Source organism: Myxocyprinus asiaticus, chromosome 34 (assembly GCF_019703515.2).
Source record: "Myxocyprinus asiaticus isolate MX2 ecotype Aquarium Trade chromosome 34, UBuf_Myxa_2, whole genome shotgun sequence".
Classification (NCBI taxonomy): domain Eukaryota; kingdom Metazoa; phylum Chordata; class Actinopteri; order Cypriniformes; family Catostomidae; genus Myxocyprinus; species Myxocyprinus asiaticus.
The window spans coordinates 43,501,223-43,517,000 of record NC_059377.1 but is presented as its reverse complement, the minus strand read 5'-3'; the positions used below and the strand labels follow the sequence as shown (position 1 = coordinate 43,517,000).

General features: G+C 39.4%; 2 protein-coding genes across 5 annotated transcripts in view; both read left to right on the top strand.

Annotated features, from left to right (window-relative positions):
- LOC127425095 (E3 ubiquitin-protein ligase RNF139-like) overlaps positions 1–2,746 on the top strand; it is a 6,644-nt gene extending 3,898 nt beyond the window's left edge. Inside the window, exon 2 of the mRNA XM_051670746.1 lies at positions 169–2,746. Coding sequence (XP_051526706.1) covers positions 169–2,015 — 1,847 coding nt within the window. The 3' untranslated portion in view covers positions 2,016–2,746. The remainder of the gene's footprint in view (positions 1–168) is intronic.
- Positions 2,747–4,810: 2,064 nt separating this feature from the next.
- LOC127425121 (transmembrane protein 65-like) lies at positions 4,811–13,969 on the top strand. Of its 4 annotated transcripts, none has more exons than XM_051670780.1 (8): positions 4,811–5,032; positions 5,179–5,380; positions 8,253–8,318; positions 8,405–8,472; positions 9,109–9,163; positions 13,494–13,536; positions 13,644–13,749; positions 13,831–13,969. In XM_051670780.1, exons 2-8 carry the CDS (start codon positions 5,185–5,187, stop codon positions 13,930–13,932), a joined length of 636 nt encoding a protein of 211 aa, XP_051526740.1. In that variant the 5' UTR covers positions 4,811–5,032; positions 5,179–5,184; the 3' UTR covers positions 13,933–13,969. The 4 variants fall into 4 exon arrangements, with proteins under 4 accessions (XP_051526740.1, XP_051526739.1, XP_051526742.1 ...); XM_051670779.1 differs by having other exon boundaries at positions 4,814–5,032; positions 5,134–5,380; XM_051670782.1 differs by having other exon boundaries at positions 4,824–5,032; positions 5,134–5,380; positions 8,268–8,318.
- The last annotated feature ends 1,809 nt before the right edge of the window (positions 13,970–15,778 follow it).

Here is a 15,778-nt window from a genome sequence, read left to right as displayed (position 1 = left end):
TCAGGATCTTTAATAAAAAATGTAATACATGCAAAGGCAGTGAGGGCAGAATTGCCCACTCTTGACGATCCAATTAATCAAATCCCAATAGATTAAAATGTTGATGTTGATATTTTTGGACAGTACCGAAGCTTGATTTTCATATTCTGTTCTCTGGTTTTTTTTCAGGTATTGCGGTGTCCAGTGTGGTTCTGGTTCTGTCCCAGAAGTCCCTGTTAAAGTTCTACACTCTATTCTTGGCAGTTCTGTTGGGTGCTGCATCGGTTCTTGTGAATTATTATGGCACATCTCACAGTGACTTCTACAGCGTGTACAATAAAGCAGCACTCAGTTTCGGGCTGCTGCCCCGTAACGGCCCCACGCTGTGGCTTGGCCTTGCAGTCCTGCAGCTGCTGTTTGGGTTGGGCTACGTGGTGCTGCTCAACGTGCAGTCCGTCTGCGCCGCTCTGGTGGTGCTGGACATCATGATTCCGCTGCTAGGGCTCATCATGGACCTTCCGTTGGACAAAAGGCAGCTGGTCGCCGTGGTGTCGGGAACGTTTCTGGCTGTGCACACGGCCGTGAGTCTCCTGCTGAAACTGAAGTGGTTTTACTACTCGTGTCGCTACGTTTACCTGCTGCTGCGGCACATGTACAGAATCTATGGCCTGCAGCTGCTGCTCGAGGACACGTGGAAACGCATCCGCTTCCCGGACATCCTGCGCGTGTTCTGGCTGACGCGCATGACGGCGCAGGCCGTGATTCTAGTGTACGTGGTGCGGGTGGTGCGCACTGAGAGCAGACTGCAGCTGACCTGGGACGTGTTCTGGGAATTATTCAGCAACCTGATCATCAGCGGATGCGACTCCACGCTCACCGTGCTGGGCATGAGCGCCGTCATCTCCTCGTTGGCTCACTACCTGGGATTAAGTATCCTCGCCTTCATCGGCTCCACTGAGGAAGAGGATAAGAGGCTGGGCTTTGTTGCGCCGGTTCTGTTCTTCATCCTGGCCTTGCAGACGGGTCTAAGCGGGCTGGATCCTGAGGAGCGGTTGGTTCGGCTCAGCAGGAACATGTGCCTTTTGCTAACGGCTATTTTGCATTTCATCCACGGCATGACGGACCCGGTGCTCATGTCTTTGAGTGCATCGCATGTTTCGTCAGTCCGCAGACACGTACCCGTACTGCTGGTGTCGTTGGTTCTCTTTGTGTTGCCCATCCTGCTCAGTTACCTGCTGTGGCATCATTACGACCTCAACACCTGGCTCTTCGCCGTCACAGCATTTTGTGTTGAGCTCTGCCTGAAGGTCCTGGTGTCTCTCACCGTATACGCACTTTTCATGATCGACGGATTCTATAACGTGCTCTGGGAGAAGCTTGATGACTACGTCTACTACGTTCGCTCCACCGGCAACGTCATCGAGTTCATCTTCGGCGTGATCATGTTCGGAAACGGCGCTTACACGATGATGTTCGAGGCGGGCAGCAAAATCCGCGCCTGCATGATGTGCCTTCACGCGTACTTCAACATCTACCTGCAGGCCAAGAACGGGTGGAAGACCTTCATCAACCGGCGCACGGCCGTCAAGAAGATCAACTCTCTTCCTGAGGTCAAAGGAGCACAGCTCAGAGACATCGAGGACGTCTGCGCCATCTGCTACCAAGAGTTCGCCGCGTCCGCACGCATCACGCCCTGCCACCACTACTTCCATGCACTCTGCTTGCGCAAGTGGCTGTACATCCAGGACACGTGTCCCATGTGCCACCAGCGCGTCTACATCGAGGAGGATGGCCACGAGCAGGCGGCTTTCTCCAACAACAATGGATACGTGCCCCAGGGCCAGGAGCAGGGAGAGTTTGAGGAGAGAGGCGGGGCTGAGGCTGCTGCAGGCGCAGCAGGAGGGGCGGAGCCTGATAATGAGCTCCTGGAGGACAATGACAGTATCGAGTATGATGAAGAGGAGTGGGGCACGCAGCCCGGTGTAGCGCTGATAGAAGAAGAAGATTATATTAACAATGATACAGACTCTAATTGAGCGAGTGTCAGTACAGATATTTAAGTTAACAAGCGTTTGCAAGATCAGGGATGTTATTTCTCTCTCCTGATGTTTTATTTTGTTCCTCTGTGTTCGTAAAAGGGCTGATCACGGGGTTAAAGTGTTTGTGTTTGTCTGGACTTCTTGAGGATGTTAGTCCACCCCAAAATCGTTTACTGACCCTCAACGTCATTCCCAACCCGTTACCCTTACTCCTAGTTTTACAGATTAAAGAAAGTGAGTTTGAAACGACATGAGGGTGAGTAAATGATTTCGGTGTGAAGTATCCCTTTAGAGTGATATGCTACTGCAATCGGAGTATACCTCGATATGATCACTACTGGTTTCTTGTGTGACCTTATAATTGTGTACATTATTGTACATGCAATAAAAGAATGATACACTGTCCTAAACAAACGTACAGAGACTGAATCAGCTGTTATCTCAGTTTGACAGGTTTAGCACTCTATCAGGCAGCATATTAAGTCTCTGATATTATCATGTGCTGTTGCTTTTTGAACCTGGCACACATTTTACAATGCAAATAACATGTTTCACCAAAAAACTGCATTTGATTTGCTGCGTGTCTCTTTGTACTGACTACAACTCAATGATTTACATGTTTTCTTTTCATTTCAGGTCACATAACTGTTGATTTGCCAAGAGAACTGATGTTAATAATCAGCTTTATTTCTAGTGTAAATAAAATTATTAGCTAAAAGTTCTCTGGAGCTTTTGCACTTGACCGTACTTTTGTTTTTATCTTACAATTTTGTTTTTTAGTTCCCTCATTATTTCATCAGATTCCTTTAAATCTTTTAGTTTATGAAATGTAACATGGTAGAACCCTGAATTATAAACTCACAAACGTCCTACAATGGCATGACGGCTAAATCTAAATTGGTATTTGGATGACGTTTAAGAAAGTCATAAAGTACTATTTAGCATAAATAAAGTGAAGCCTGTTTTAGGACTAGGATTTTATTTTATTTTTGCATTGTAATATTACTTTCGTGAAAATTAAGCACCTCCACCGCTATTACAGTAATGCAAAAATAGCGAAATATGAAAATAATTATGTATTAAGTTGTAAATAAATTTGTAACGAACAGCTGTGAGCATACATCATAGTAGGGTTTTTATTGTAATTTCTGCGACACTAGCACCACCGAACAGCATTTAAAAAATAATGTTTTCAAAACTGCTTTCTGAATAAGCCCCACCCCCAACTCATGCCATTGGTTGAGTAGCGTTGTTAGGGCGGGGCTAAATGGGTCACTCAAAACAAACAGGAATTTTTATAGTGTCACAGAGACGGTGTTTACAGTTTTGCAGAAAATTAATCTATGGCTTATAATTGTCTTATAAAAGCTGGGATAGAAGTATTTTAACAGTGAAAAAGCTTTAATTAAAGGTGTTGTACGTGATTTTACCCGTTCTACTTCCACAAACTAAGCTGATGGATTATCCACGCCCCCTTTCCAAAACCCCGCCCTCCAAAGATACCAAATGAGCTTTATTGAGACCGATATTGAGCAGAAATGGTTGTTAAAAACAACAGAGGGCAAAATAGCGCCCTCAACTGACAACTGTTATGAACAACATGGCATAAAAATGGCATTAAGCCTAAATAATTCTCTGCAACTACAATACTATGAGAACACGCAAAATGATTGACAGGCAGAAAGTGTCAGAGACTGCACACACATTTTTTGTTTGTTGTTTACAGAGACTACAGTCATCACAGAGACCGGTGAGATATCTCACAACACTTATTTCAGTAATATCTTTCAGGGAGTAGGAACATTTTTGCATACATTTCCATGAAAAAAAAAAAACGCTTACAGCACCTTGAATGCTGATTTTAATAATAATAATAATATTAAAGTGTCCAAACAGGTTGAGTTTCTTTCTCTCTCTCTCTCTTTTTTTTTATTTGGAGAAAAATAATCCTAAAAAGTCTTTAAAAAAACCTTAATATTAAAATGATTTAAAAAAACAAAAAAAAAAACAGCCTACATTCATTTTCTTTTTCATTCAGTTTTTTCTTTCTCTTTTAAATGTTTTGATAAAATTTCGGACATTTCTTTGTCAAATTCACCCATTAAGTCTTCCACAGTGTGTCTGTGATATGTTCTAAGCAGGTATGTACAACCGTTATGACTATTCCAGTATTGTAAGTTATCAATTAGCTTGTAAATGTCATCATAATTACATTTTCTATCATGTTATCTCTTGCAAAAGTGTGTAAAGTTAAAGGAATATTCCGGGTTCAGCACAAGTTCAGCTCAATCGACAGTATTTGTGTCATAATGTTGATTACCACAAAAATTAATTTCGACTCGTTCCTCCTTTTCTTTAAATGTGTGTTCCAGTGAGGCACTTACAATGGAAGTCAATGGGGTAATTTTTGGAGGGTTTAAAGTCAGAAATGTGACGCTTATAATTTTATAAAAGCACTTACATTAATTCTTCTGTTAAAACGTAAGTTCTTTAAATCGTCGTTTTAGGGTTTAGCGTTACAATGTTATGGCGACAAAGTAAAATTGTTTATACGTTTACACAGATGTGGTTAGTAAGTGATTTTATCACACATATAAAATCATGTTAACACACATATTGTTTATGTCTCGTGTCTATACTTTTGAAACAGTGAGTATTTTAATGTTTACAGATTGACCCCATTGACTTCCATTGTAAGTGTCTCACTGGAACACACGTTTAAAGAAAAGGAGGAACGAGTCGAATTAATTTTTGTGATAACAGTATGACACAAATGCTGTCGATTAAGCTGAACTTGTATTGAACCCAGAATATTCCTTTAATTGCAGTATTTTTTTACTGGGTTTTGTCAGATTCGTCCTTGAGTTGCACATCAGAACTACATTTCCCATCATGCAACATTATCCCATACGCGTCAGAGCACGTGTCTGAACTGAAAGGAGTGACACATGTAGACAATCACGAAATAAAAACGAAATCGTGAAAGGTGGTATCTTAAAAATAAAACTACATTGGTAAGTTGGGAACAGAGATTATTAACACGTTTCAATGCTTGATCTGCGTGTGTTTATGTGACCTCATTCTGGGCTTGTTTATGGTTCTGGAAACGGTCCAGACTGACAGGTGAGGTTTAATCGCGTTCTTGTGTGTGTGCTGTGAGGTTCTGATGATCCGGGTGGGTTTACTGAGAGCTCTCGTGACCCGTCACACGCACCGATGTTTCTTCGGAACACACAGACGCCCAGTGACCCCGGAGCAGCTGAACTCTCCGAACCGAGCCCGAGAGCTCGTGTACCGCATGAGTCCGGCGGAGAGGAGCTGCTTACTGAAGGAACTGCAGAACTTTCAGTCCAACACTGAAGGTACCAAATCGCCCTGATCAGTTGTTATTATTATCAATAAATCACCGTTTGTGAGAGCATATCACACTTTTTGGACATATTTCATGGTAATAACAGTGTATAAATGCCAAATGTGATTTTAAATTAACAGTAAATGTTTAACCTTTTTCTGAAGTGGTTATTTTCAATAAACATTTCCTTAATTTCTGACAAAAAGCAGCTTACTGTCTCAGAACTATTGTAATTATTGTCCCGAGTGTGGGGTATAAGGGTCTTTTAAAAATAATAATAATAATAATTTTAAACGAAACAACCTTTCGTTATTATTTATTCTCAAACTGATTGTTTCTGTATCATTAATTTATAAAAAGAAATGTCATTTTTCAGTCTTGATTCACTTTATGACCAGAAAAAAAGCTAATTTCTAATTGTAACTCTTCCAAACATTGCACAGACCTTCAGACTGTTCTGACTAAAGGCCCAAACATACTCCACACGTACAATTCGCAAGGCAAGTACAATTCGCAAGGCAAGTACGAAGGACGATTCGCAAGGCTAGTACGAAGGACGATTCGCAAGGCAAGTACGAAGGACAATTCGCAAGGCTAGTACGAAGGACGATTCGCAAGGCAAGTACGAAGGACAATTCGCAAGGCTAGTACGAAGGACGATTCGCAAGGCAAGTACGAAGGACGATTCGCAAGGCTAGTACGAAGGACAATTCGCAAGGCAAGTACGAAGGACAATTCGCAAGGCAAGTACGAAGGACAATTCGCAAGGCAAGTACGAAGGACAATTCGCAAGGCAAGTACGAAGGACAATTCGCAAGGCAAGTACGAAGGACATTTCGCAAGGCAAGTACGAAGGACATTTCGCAACGCAAGTACAATTCGCAAGGCAAGTACGAAGTACAATTCGCAAGGCAAGTACGAAGTACAATTCGCAAGGCTAGTACGAAGTACAGTTCGCAAGGCTAGTAAGAAGGAAATTCACGACGCAAGTACGAAGGACAATTCGTGACGCAATACAGTTTGCAATGCGACGCATGTACAGTTCATGCAAGTGCAATCCATAAGACGACACAAGTACCCGCTGCATTCTCAGTGTTGCCGCAAGGGGCGCTAGAGCAGATTTTCTTCTTTCAGTCAACAACTGTCATGGCAGACTCGGGCAGCAATTTGACTTTGAGAATCTTTTTGAAAAATATATACAACTTTTTGTCCCCAGTCCATTCAAACTAACTTGTTTTTTCTCCGTGTCTCTTCCCACTAATCAACTATCGACTCATCTACCACATCCGGGCTGCATCCAAAAACATAGGCAGCTGACTTGCCGCCTAATCAGTTAATGGCTTAATTAACAGTTCTTAAGAAAGTTTGAAAGCAACTTATTTTCATCCTGCCTTGGTATTCAACCTTCGAAGGCAGAATTTTCCTGGTTTTGGATGCAGCACCGGTTTCGTGGTCATGCCTAAAAAATCTATTGCCCTGCAAGAGCGCAATGTATGTACAACGGGACCACGCGTTGGCCAAGCGCTCGCGTTTGCAAACTTGCGTGAAGGATGTTTCGGCCTTCATTTTCTAGCTTATTGGACTTCTGGTTTCCGCACAGCGGACGATTAAAAATCTGAAAAAAAAACCCTTTCACTTGCATTGATGGAATGCTCAGATGAGCCAAGACTTCTCAACACACAGATGGCCTTAAACTGCTCTATTGAATAACACTCTCTCTCTCTCTCTCTCTGACTTTCACCCTAAACACCCTAGCAACTAGCCATATCATCACCTTGGAAACCAGCTAAAACATGTTAAAACACCTAGCAACATGGTATCAATGCCTACCTTCATGCTAAAACATTCTAGAAACATGTTAGCAACACCTAGCTACATGTTAGAACATGCTAGCAGTGCCTAGCAATATGCTTTCAATGATTACCTTCATGCTAAAACATTCTAGAGACATGCTAGCAGTGCCTAGCTACATGTTAAAACATGCTAGCAACATGTTAGTAGTGCCTACCTTCATGTTAAAACATTCTAGAAATATGTTAGGAACACCTAGCTAAATGCTAGAACATGCTAGCAGTGTCTAGCTACATGTTAGCAATGCCTAGCTACATGTTAAAACATGTTAGCAATGTCCAACAACATGTTAGAACATGTTAACAACATCTAGCTACATTTTAAAACTTACTAGCAATGCATAGATACATGTTAGCTACATGTTAGCAATGCCTAGCTACATGTTAAAACATGTTAGCAATGTCCAACAACATGTTAGAACATGTTAACAACATCTAGCTACATTTTAAAACTTACTAGCAATGCATAGATACATGTTAGCAACATGCTAGCAACACATATCAACATTCTAAAACATGTTAGCAGTGCTTGGCTACATGTTAAAACATGCTAACAGCATGTTAGTAACGCCTACCTACATGCTAAAACATGTTAGCAATGTCCAGCAACATGAAAGAAAATGCTAGCAACACTTGGTTACATGTTAAAACTAGCTAGTAATGCTTTGATACATGTTTACAATGCCTAGCAACATGTTAGCAACACTTAGATTCATGTTTAACATGCTAGCAATCCCTAGCTACATGTTAAACATGCTAGTAACATGTTAGCTATGTCTAGCTACATGCTAAACATGCTAGTAACATGTTAGCTATGTCTAGCTACATGTTAAAACAGGTTAGCAATGCCTAACAACATGTTAGAACATGCTAGCAACGCCTAGCAACACGCTAAAACATGTTAGCAACATGCTAAAACATGTTAGCAACATGCTAAAACATGCTAGCAATGCTCTGACAATAAAATTTTGTCCTGGCATGTGCTTGTTTGTGTGTTTTCTTGAGTTGTCATCCCTCTGAATTTCTCATCAGTTTGTTTGTCTGTAGTTTTGGAGTCTAAGGATTCGTCTTCACCGACTGCAGCCCAGCTCAGATACAGTGAGTCTGATTTCTCTGATACTGTGAGTTGGATTCTCTGTGTTCATTGTGAAGTTTCTCTGAGGTTTTAAGTCTTTTGGTTTCAGTTCTCCTGCATAACGCCATTCCGTTCGTCGGCTTTGGGTTTCTGGATAATGCCATCATGATCGCTGCTGTGAGTGTTCACATCTGTCTGATCTACAGAAGTCTCAATGGATTAATGAATAAATCTGCATCTGCCTCTTAAAGGGATAGTTCAGCCAAAAATTCTCTCATTATTTACTCACCCTCATGACTTACTTTCTTCTGCTGAACACAAATGAAGATTTTTAGAAGAATATCTCTGAACTTTGAAGCTCCAAAAATCACATAAAAGCAGCATAAAAGTAATCATAAGACTCCAGTGGTTTAATCCATGTCTTCAGAAGTAATAGGATAGATGTGGGTGAGAAACAGATCAATATTTAAGTACTTTTGTTTTACTATAAATCTCCACCTTCACATTCTTCTTTTGTTTTTGGTGATTCACATTCTCCGTGCATATCGCCACCTACTGGGCAGGAGGAGAATTTATAGGACACCTATCATATCACTACAGAAGACATGGATTAAACCACTGGAGTTTTATGAATTACTTTTATGCTGCCTTTATGTGATTTTTGGACCTTCTGGTCACCATTCACTTGCATTGTACGGACCTACAGAGCTGAAATATTCTTCTAAAAATCTTTGTGTTCAGCAGTCTTCTGGAATTTGACACACAAAACAACAATATGTGCTAATGTTGACTACTGTTGTGTTGTCTTTAAAGGGAACTCAGATAGAACTGTCCATCGGAATAACGTTTGGGATATCCACCATGGCAGGTATTTACATTCTATACACACACACACACACACACACACACACACAACCTGTCAAGAACATGTCCGGGTCATATTTCACCCCCAAAATCAAAACACAGTATTGTGCACTGAGGAAATTTGCTTAAGATCTATCCAGAGAGGATGAGCATGTATAACCAGCAAGGACACCTTTTTGCTCAGGTAAATAACTTGATATTCATTTATGCATTGATTCGGGTCATTGTAGAGGCGATAGTAAATAAAGTGTTCACAGCATCATGGTAAGTGTGTTATGAGACGTTATGAGCAGTTTTGTTTGCTTGCACTAATATTAGGGGTGTGCACAAATAATCGAGTAATCAAGTACTCGTTCAGCACCAACTAATCGACAAGTCGAATATCACAAATTTATTTTCTTTTGCGTATTTGCCTGCCATGGGCGACACTGAATATTATTGAATTATACTGTGTTTTCCATCTGAATCTCTCCAAATCTTGCAGTTACAGTTGAGTCATTAATGCATTGAGAAATTTAATGAGATCTGAATTTATGCATTTTGTTCATTTAATTTCTTCCAAAAGAAATTTAAGTTCGCTTATTTTGAAACCGTTCTTGGCACCGTTAATAAATAAAACAAAATGTACATTTCAAACATGTGACATACCTGATATTTTTAACCTTGTTGATTAATCGATTTAGAGTACCTGACTACAAATTAACTAGAGGTCGACCGATTGTGGATTTTACCGATAACTAAGTTGGGCAGTACCTGCCGTTAACCGATTAATCAACCGATAGTTTTTAAAATTTATACTGAATGAAAAAATAACACTCATAGTAAAATAGTGCTGAACTTTATTACTAAAATAAACAGTACTGAACCATTAAAATGTAATGTACTTTTTAAAACGAAATAAATATATAAATATGAATATATATGAACTAATATTCGAATTTTGAAGTCAGCTGATTTTTAAATTGACGTTGTTTCTTTAGTCCACAAGAGGACGCATTAAATAAATAAACAAACCATTCAGCACCGTTATATTATTGCATCGGACATTCCTATCCTGGCTGTTAAAAAAAAGAGCATTTCATTTTCAACTAATGTGCATAGAAAATAAATAAATTAATAAATAGTTTTAGTCGGTCCATATTCTCAAATGTTAATTCAAAAGTAAAATGAGGGGTGAAACGCTTCAGTAGACAGTTCACTCAGATTATGAGCACAGGTCAGGGGCTGTTCAATCAGATGAAACACAACAGACTGGAACCGAACGCGAGGATCTCAAGACACACATTAACAAGTTGAACATCTTTCCTGACAAAGCATTTAAACATCTCATAATCTGAGAAACGCTTATAAGAGAGCAAGACGCGATGGCCATCCACCAACTGTAAGGGGCTGTTCACACCAAACGCTTTTGCAACCATAAATTTTTTTTTCTATGTTAATGTGCGCTAGACGAACATCTTAGTTTCTGTTTTTGTTTATTTAGCATCTCGTGCAAGAGTAAGTGTTTTTTAGATGATGTGTCAAATTAAAAATAACTTTAAAAGCATATTGAGACACCTGTTTTATGTTAAGCTGTATTAGTTGCGCTGTGTCTCGCCTTTATTAGCGCAAGAATGCGATCGATCTGAAGTCATCGTATTACAGTGAGGATAAAAATAATTGAAATCAGATGCGTTTGTGATTAGTTATACGATTCTCTCGGCTGCATGAAGATATTAATTTGCTTTCTCACGTCACTAGCTTTAAATATGCAGCTTAGCTGGCTAACGAATGCATAAACGTGACCAGCTGGATATAAACTCATACAAATAGATGGTAATAGATGGGAACAATCGTGACATTTAAACATTTGGGTAGGACTTGCGATAATTTTTGTCACATTGTTCGAACCGCTTGAGGTTAGCTTTAATGTTAGCGTCCTCTCAGCCTTGTCGGCAACATGCTGCTGTTCTCTACTAATGCAACATCTAGTCAACAAATTAATTACTTTATAATGATATTACGTGTACTGTAGTGTACTGTATACCTTTTCATTGATGTTTTAAATCCGCATCTGAAGCATTCTGGTCCATGCAGAGTGTAGTCTCACATGTCAAAACAAACAGCACAAGGCATCAGTGAAGTGATAGTTTTTATTTCGCCTCTAGAGGTCGCTCTCATACTGTATAACGACAGCGGACCCTTGCCAGCCGCTCCAGCACGAGACGCAACAGGGAAAAACTTTCGGTGTGGATTATTGCCGATAACCGATAGTTCCAGAACTATCTGTTATCGGTGCCGATTAATCGGCAAAACTGATATATCAGTTGATCTCTAATTTTGACCTATAAGAGGTCTTTCTACTATAAAAACATACTGTAAATTTCAGAACTCAAAACTTAATCCCCAGTGCAATAAAAGCATTTATTGAAACCAAGCTGCAAAAATGCCTCGTTCTCTACTTGACTACCCTACGTCACTAGGGGTATATTAATTCATGACGCCTCTACAACGAAAAAATATCAACACCTACTTCACATCATTGCACCCTTGGCCCCGCCCACTGGTGATTCAGTTCATAAACTGAGAGAGAAGGACTAACTATTCCTGATCACTAAAGGGGACCATCTGGACTATTTCGGATTATTTTTGTATATATTCATGCTCTAGACAGACATCTTTGACCGTTGTCGTCATGTATCTCGAACCGCTTTTATAAGATGCGGTGTCAACTCTGAAGAGAAGACATTCTCTTTCGTTTAGCTGCTGCCTCTTGTTGTTTTGAGCACAAACGTGTCGTGGACGCGCTCTTTCGCCCAAATGCGCTATTTTTAAATGTTGGTGTATAAAAATGTGCTAGATGGACGTCTTTGATACGTTTCCGCCGATGTGATGCTGTATGTGTGTGTCTAGTTCACACCGTGCTTTGGACTAGGTGTGTGCATCATGTGGATGTGTCTTCGTCGTATTTCAGCGTGGATTGCATGCTTTTTATTTGGCTCATATCAGTGTTGATTGCTTGTGAACGAGTCATAATATGATCCAAGCTTTACAAAGGAACTGTTGAAGGATGGGGCAGATAAAAACACTATTGGACCCGATGCAAAACAGTAAGTAAACAGTTTCTTTCATAAATATTTCAAATGTCATGACTGTTTGATGGTTTATGCAGTGGAAACAGGGTGTGAGTGTTAAAGGTGCTGTAAGCTATTTTTTTTTTTCATGGAAAGGTCCTATTCCCTGAAAGATATTACTGAAATAAGTGTTGCGAGATATCTCACCGGTCTCTGTGACGACTCTAGACTCTGTAAACAGCAAATGAAAATGTGTCTGCAGACAGTGACGCTTTTGACCTGTCAATCATTTTGCTCATTCTCACAGTATTGTAGTTGCAGAGAATTATTGAGGCTTAATGCCATTTTTATGCCATGTTGTTCATAACAGTTGTCAGATGAGGGCGCTATTTTGCTGCTGTTGTTTTTAACAACCGTTTCTGCAAGATGTCGGTCTCAAAGCTCATTTGCTATCTTTGGAGTGCAGGGTTTTGGGAAGAGGGGGTGTGGCTAATCCCACAGCTCAGTCTCGTGGAAGTAGAACGGCTGAAATCGCTTACAGCACCTTTAACAGTTGTGCTTGAGATGAACAGTTTAATATATTCGGATGCAATGTGTTGGATGTGCATTATGTGTAAACCCTGAAATTTAGTTTTATAATGTTGTGGAGCTTGTTCATTCTTTTCTGACTGAGTTTCAAATACGGCTGATTTTGAGGGGCTGCACAATGTTAACCTATCATAACAGTGGGCATTTTAGCTGAAGTTTTAAGGAGGCATTCTAAGATTCAGATTCTAAGCTTTCAAATGATACCTCATATGCCTGACCTATGTATACGGGGACTTTAAAGTTTTTAAGCGTAAACTTTTTTCGCGATATAGCGCCCCCACAAAGTTTAAAAATGATTTGCAATGTCACTCTGCAGTCCAGCCCACGTAAGAATAATATCCATTCAATTTGTGAGCATATTCTGCCGAAAAAAACGCCCCTATTTATTCCTGAGAGACGTTTTGGCAAAGCTTGTCAGAATGGTAACAAAAGGGGCGGAGCTTAGCATGAAAATAATGTCACAATGCAAAACATCTGAGAAAAATGGCCCTAAAATAGGCTTCCTTTTTTTTTTTTTTTTTTTTTTTTTGTTGGCAAAATATAATTATTTCTTAATTTTGGGGTGAAATGTGACCTGGCATGAGATTCACCCCTTTAATCTCATGTCTACTCGTGCATGCTACTTATGATCAGTATTGATAATGTTGAACTGTCACATCATAGGAGTTTTTTTAATGTTTTTGTATGTTGCAGCTGCAGCTCTGGGGAATCTGGTGTCCGATCTGGCTGGACTCGGGTAGAGAGATCTAATACTCTGCATCAGTAACAGTGTCAGTTGATGTATTGATCAAGTAGTTGTATTTGAGTGTAATGCTGTGTGTGTGTGTGTGTGTGTGTGTGTAGTTTAGCAGGTTATGTGGAGGCTCTGGCTGTGCGATTAGGAATGCAGATTCCTGATCTAACAGCGAAACAGGTGGACATGTGGCAGACCAGAGTGACATCACACTCGGTGAGACCTGTCTGTGTTTGTGTGTGTATTCAAATGCAGATCAATACAAATCCTCAGTAATGTGTTTGTGTCTGTGTTCAGGGTAAAGCCATCGGTATCACTATCGGATGCATTCTGGGAATGTTTCCTCTGCTCTTCTTAAGTGATGATGAGGAAGAGAAGACGAAGAATCAGCCAAACTAAGACTGACAGATCTTCTCTATATGTAACACTATTTACCTGTTCATTTAGTGTTCAATGCTGATGAATCACACAATGAATCTGAAACTAGTGATTCATATTAACTGTTCAGTGAAGGATGAAGCTCATCAGCAGAGCAGCTCAAATATTACAACACTCAAAGACTTCTCTCAGAGTTTATTAATGTTTATTTTTTATATCTGAAGTATCTTGTTGAGCAAATCAAAATTAACTTCAGCTGCACCTGCCAATAACGAGTGAATTGAGACAATTTACTCGCCATAAATATTTTTGGAACTGTGTATTTTTGCATAACTTAAAGTTACAGCACACTTTCTCTTGCACATGTACATTTTATCTAAAAATCTTGATTAGGAAGTTCTAAATGTCATTGTAAGGTTCTTGTGTTGTATATTTTCAATGTAAACTTGTGATATGGATGGGGTTATCACAGCAGCGCCCTCTATAGGTGCCTACAGGACACTGTTTGTATTGTAAAATACAAGGTATTGTTAAAATAATTTATACTGTACATGAAAATAAATGTCCTCTTAAATGTCACATTGCAACTATTTTCAATAAAATGTTTATTGACAATATAAAAATCACACTGCATTATTATTATTATTATAAGTAATAACATGAACAGTCAAGTTGTGTTCAGTGAATATAATATATAAAGATTCGGTGAGTTTGGCAGCACAGACGAACAGAACAAACCAAATACAACAGACATTCATTGAGGAGTGTTCAAAGAGTATTTGAATGTCTTTTTGCACAAATAAATATTTCGAGTGAAGCTAAACACTGACTTCTGGAATATTTCCCAAACAACGTACACTGTGTCATAACCAGGTGCTAAGCGATGAAACTTGTGCATTTTTGCTACAAGCTGCAAACTTTTACTTCTGTGGCATCGCGCTGAGTAGCTCTGACCACTGTGAAATCTCATTGGTCCAAAATCCTGTTTCACATAACATTAATTTAACCCTTTAAGCTTTAATTGGCGTGCCAACGGGCCCACCGAGAGTAAAATAATTATCAGAATATAAATATAACTACAGTTTTGACGAACACAAAATAGGTATCTTTTTAAAGTTTAGAAGCTCTACTTTCCAATGCATGTAGACATTATGACCAAAACTGAACAAGTGCTTTGAAATTTGCAGACAAATCAGAAATGTTCAGTTTTGAGAATTTATTAATAATTGTACACTGTACATATTATTGTAATCGGTAAAAACATCAAACTGATCAAATAGTCATGTGTCATATATTGATGGAAAGCTTTTAAAGAGTAGAATACAACCAGCCTATTTGTTTTACTCACAGACAAAAATATAGCGAGTAATAGCTAAGTATATGTCTTTAACATACATGTTACATGTAAACAGGTGTTGCTTATAAGCTGCATTTTCAGTTATAACTTCATAAAAAAATAAACGGAACATAAAATATCACATAACATTATTTAGAGGAGGTGATTATCTTTCAAACGAGTCCACACACAAGATAATCAGATGTATAGATCATTAGATAATCCACATGAAGCACAATGTTACATATGGCCACCAGGAGATGGCGCCAAATACATGACACAGACTCAATGATGACCCAAATGACACAGAATGAAACTGAGACTCTTATAATCTATAACGTTTTCTTTAAAATGATACCAAACAATTGCCACTCGTTTTGTTTTGTTTTTTGTTTGTTTTTTTGTCCAGTTATAAGCCTTTAATTTTGGGTATGCCATTGAAACAGGAAATCTTTAAAAACACCTTCAGAGCTAAAAGGGTTAAACATCTTATGATATGCAGTGATTGTGTCACGTCATGCCGCATTTTTG

Bases quoted from the DNA above. Each gene is read 5' to 3' on its own strand.
- LOC127425121 (XM_051670780.1), top strand. From the start codon at position 5,185: ATGATCCGGGTGGGTTTACTGAGAGCTCTCGTGACCCGTCACACGCAC. The intron at 5,381-8,252 runs GTACCAAATCGC...ATTTCTCATCAG, and splicing joins CTTTCAGTCCAACACTGAAG to TTTGTTTGTCTGTAGTTTTG. The intron at 13,537-13,643 runs GTAGAGAGATCT...GTGTGTGTGTAG, and splicing joins TCCGATCTGGCTGGACTCGG to TTTAGCAGGTTATGTGGAGG.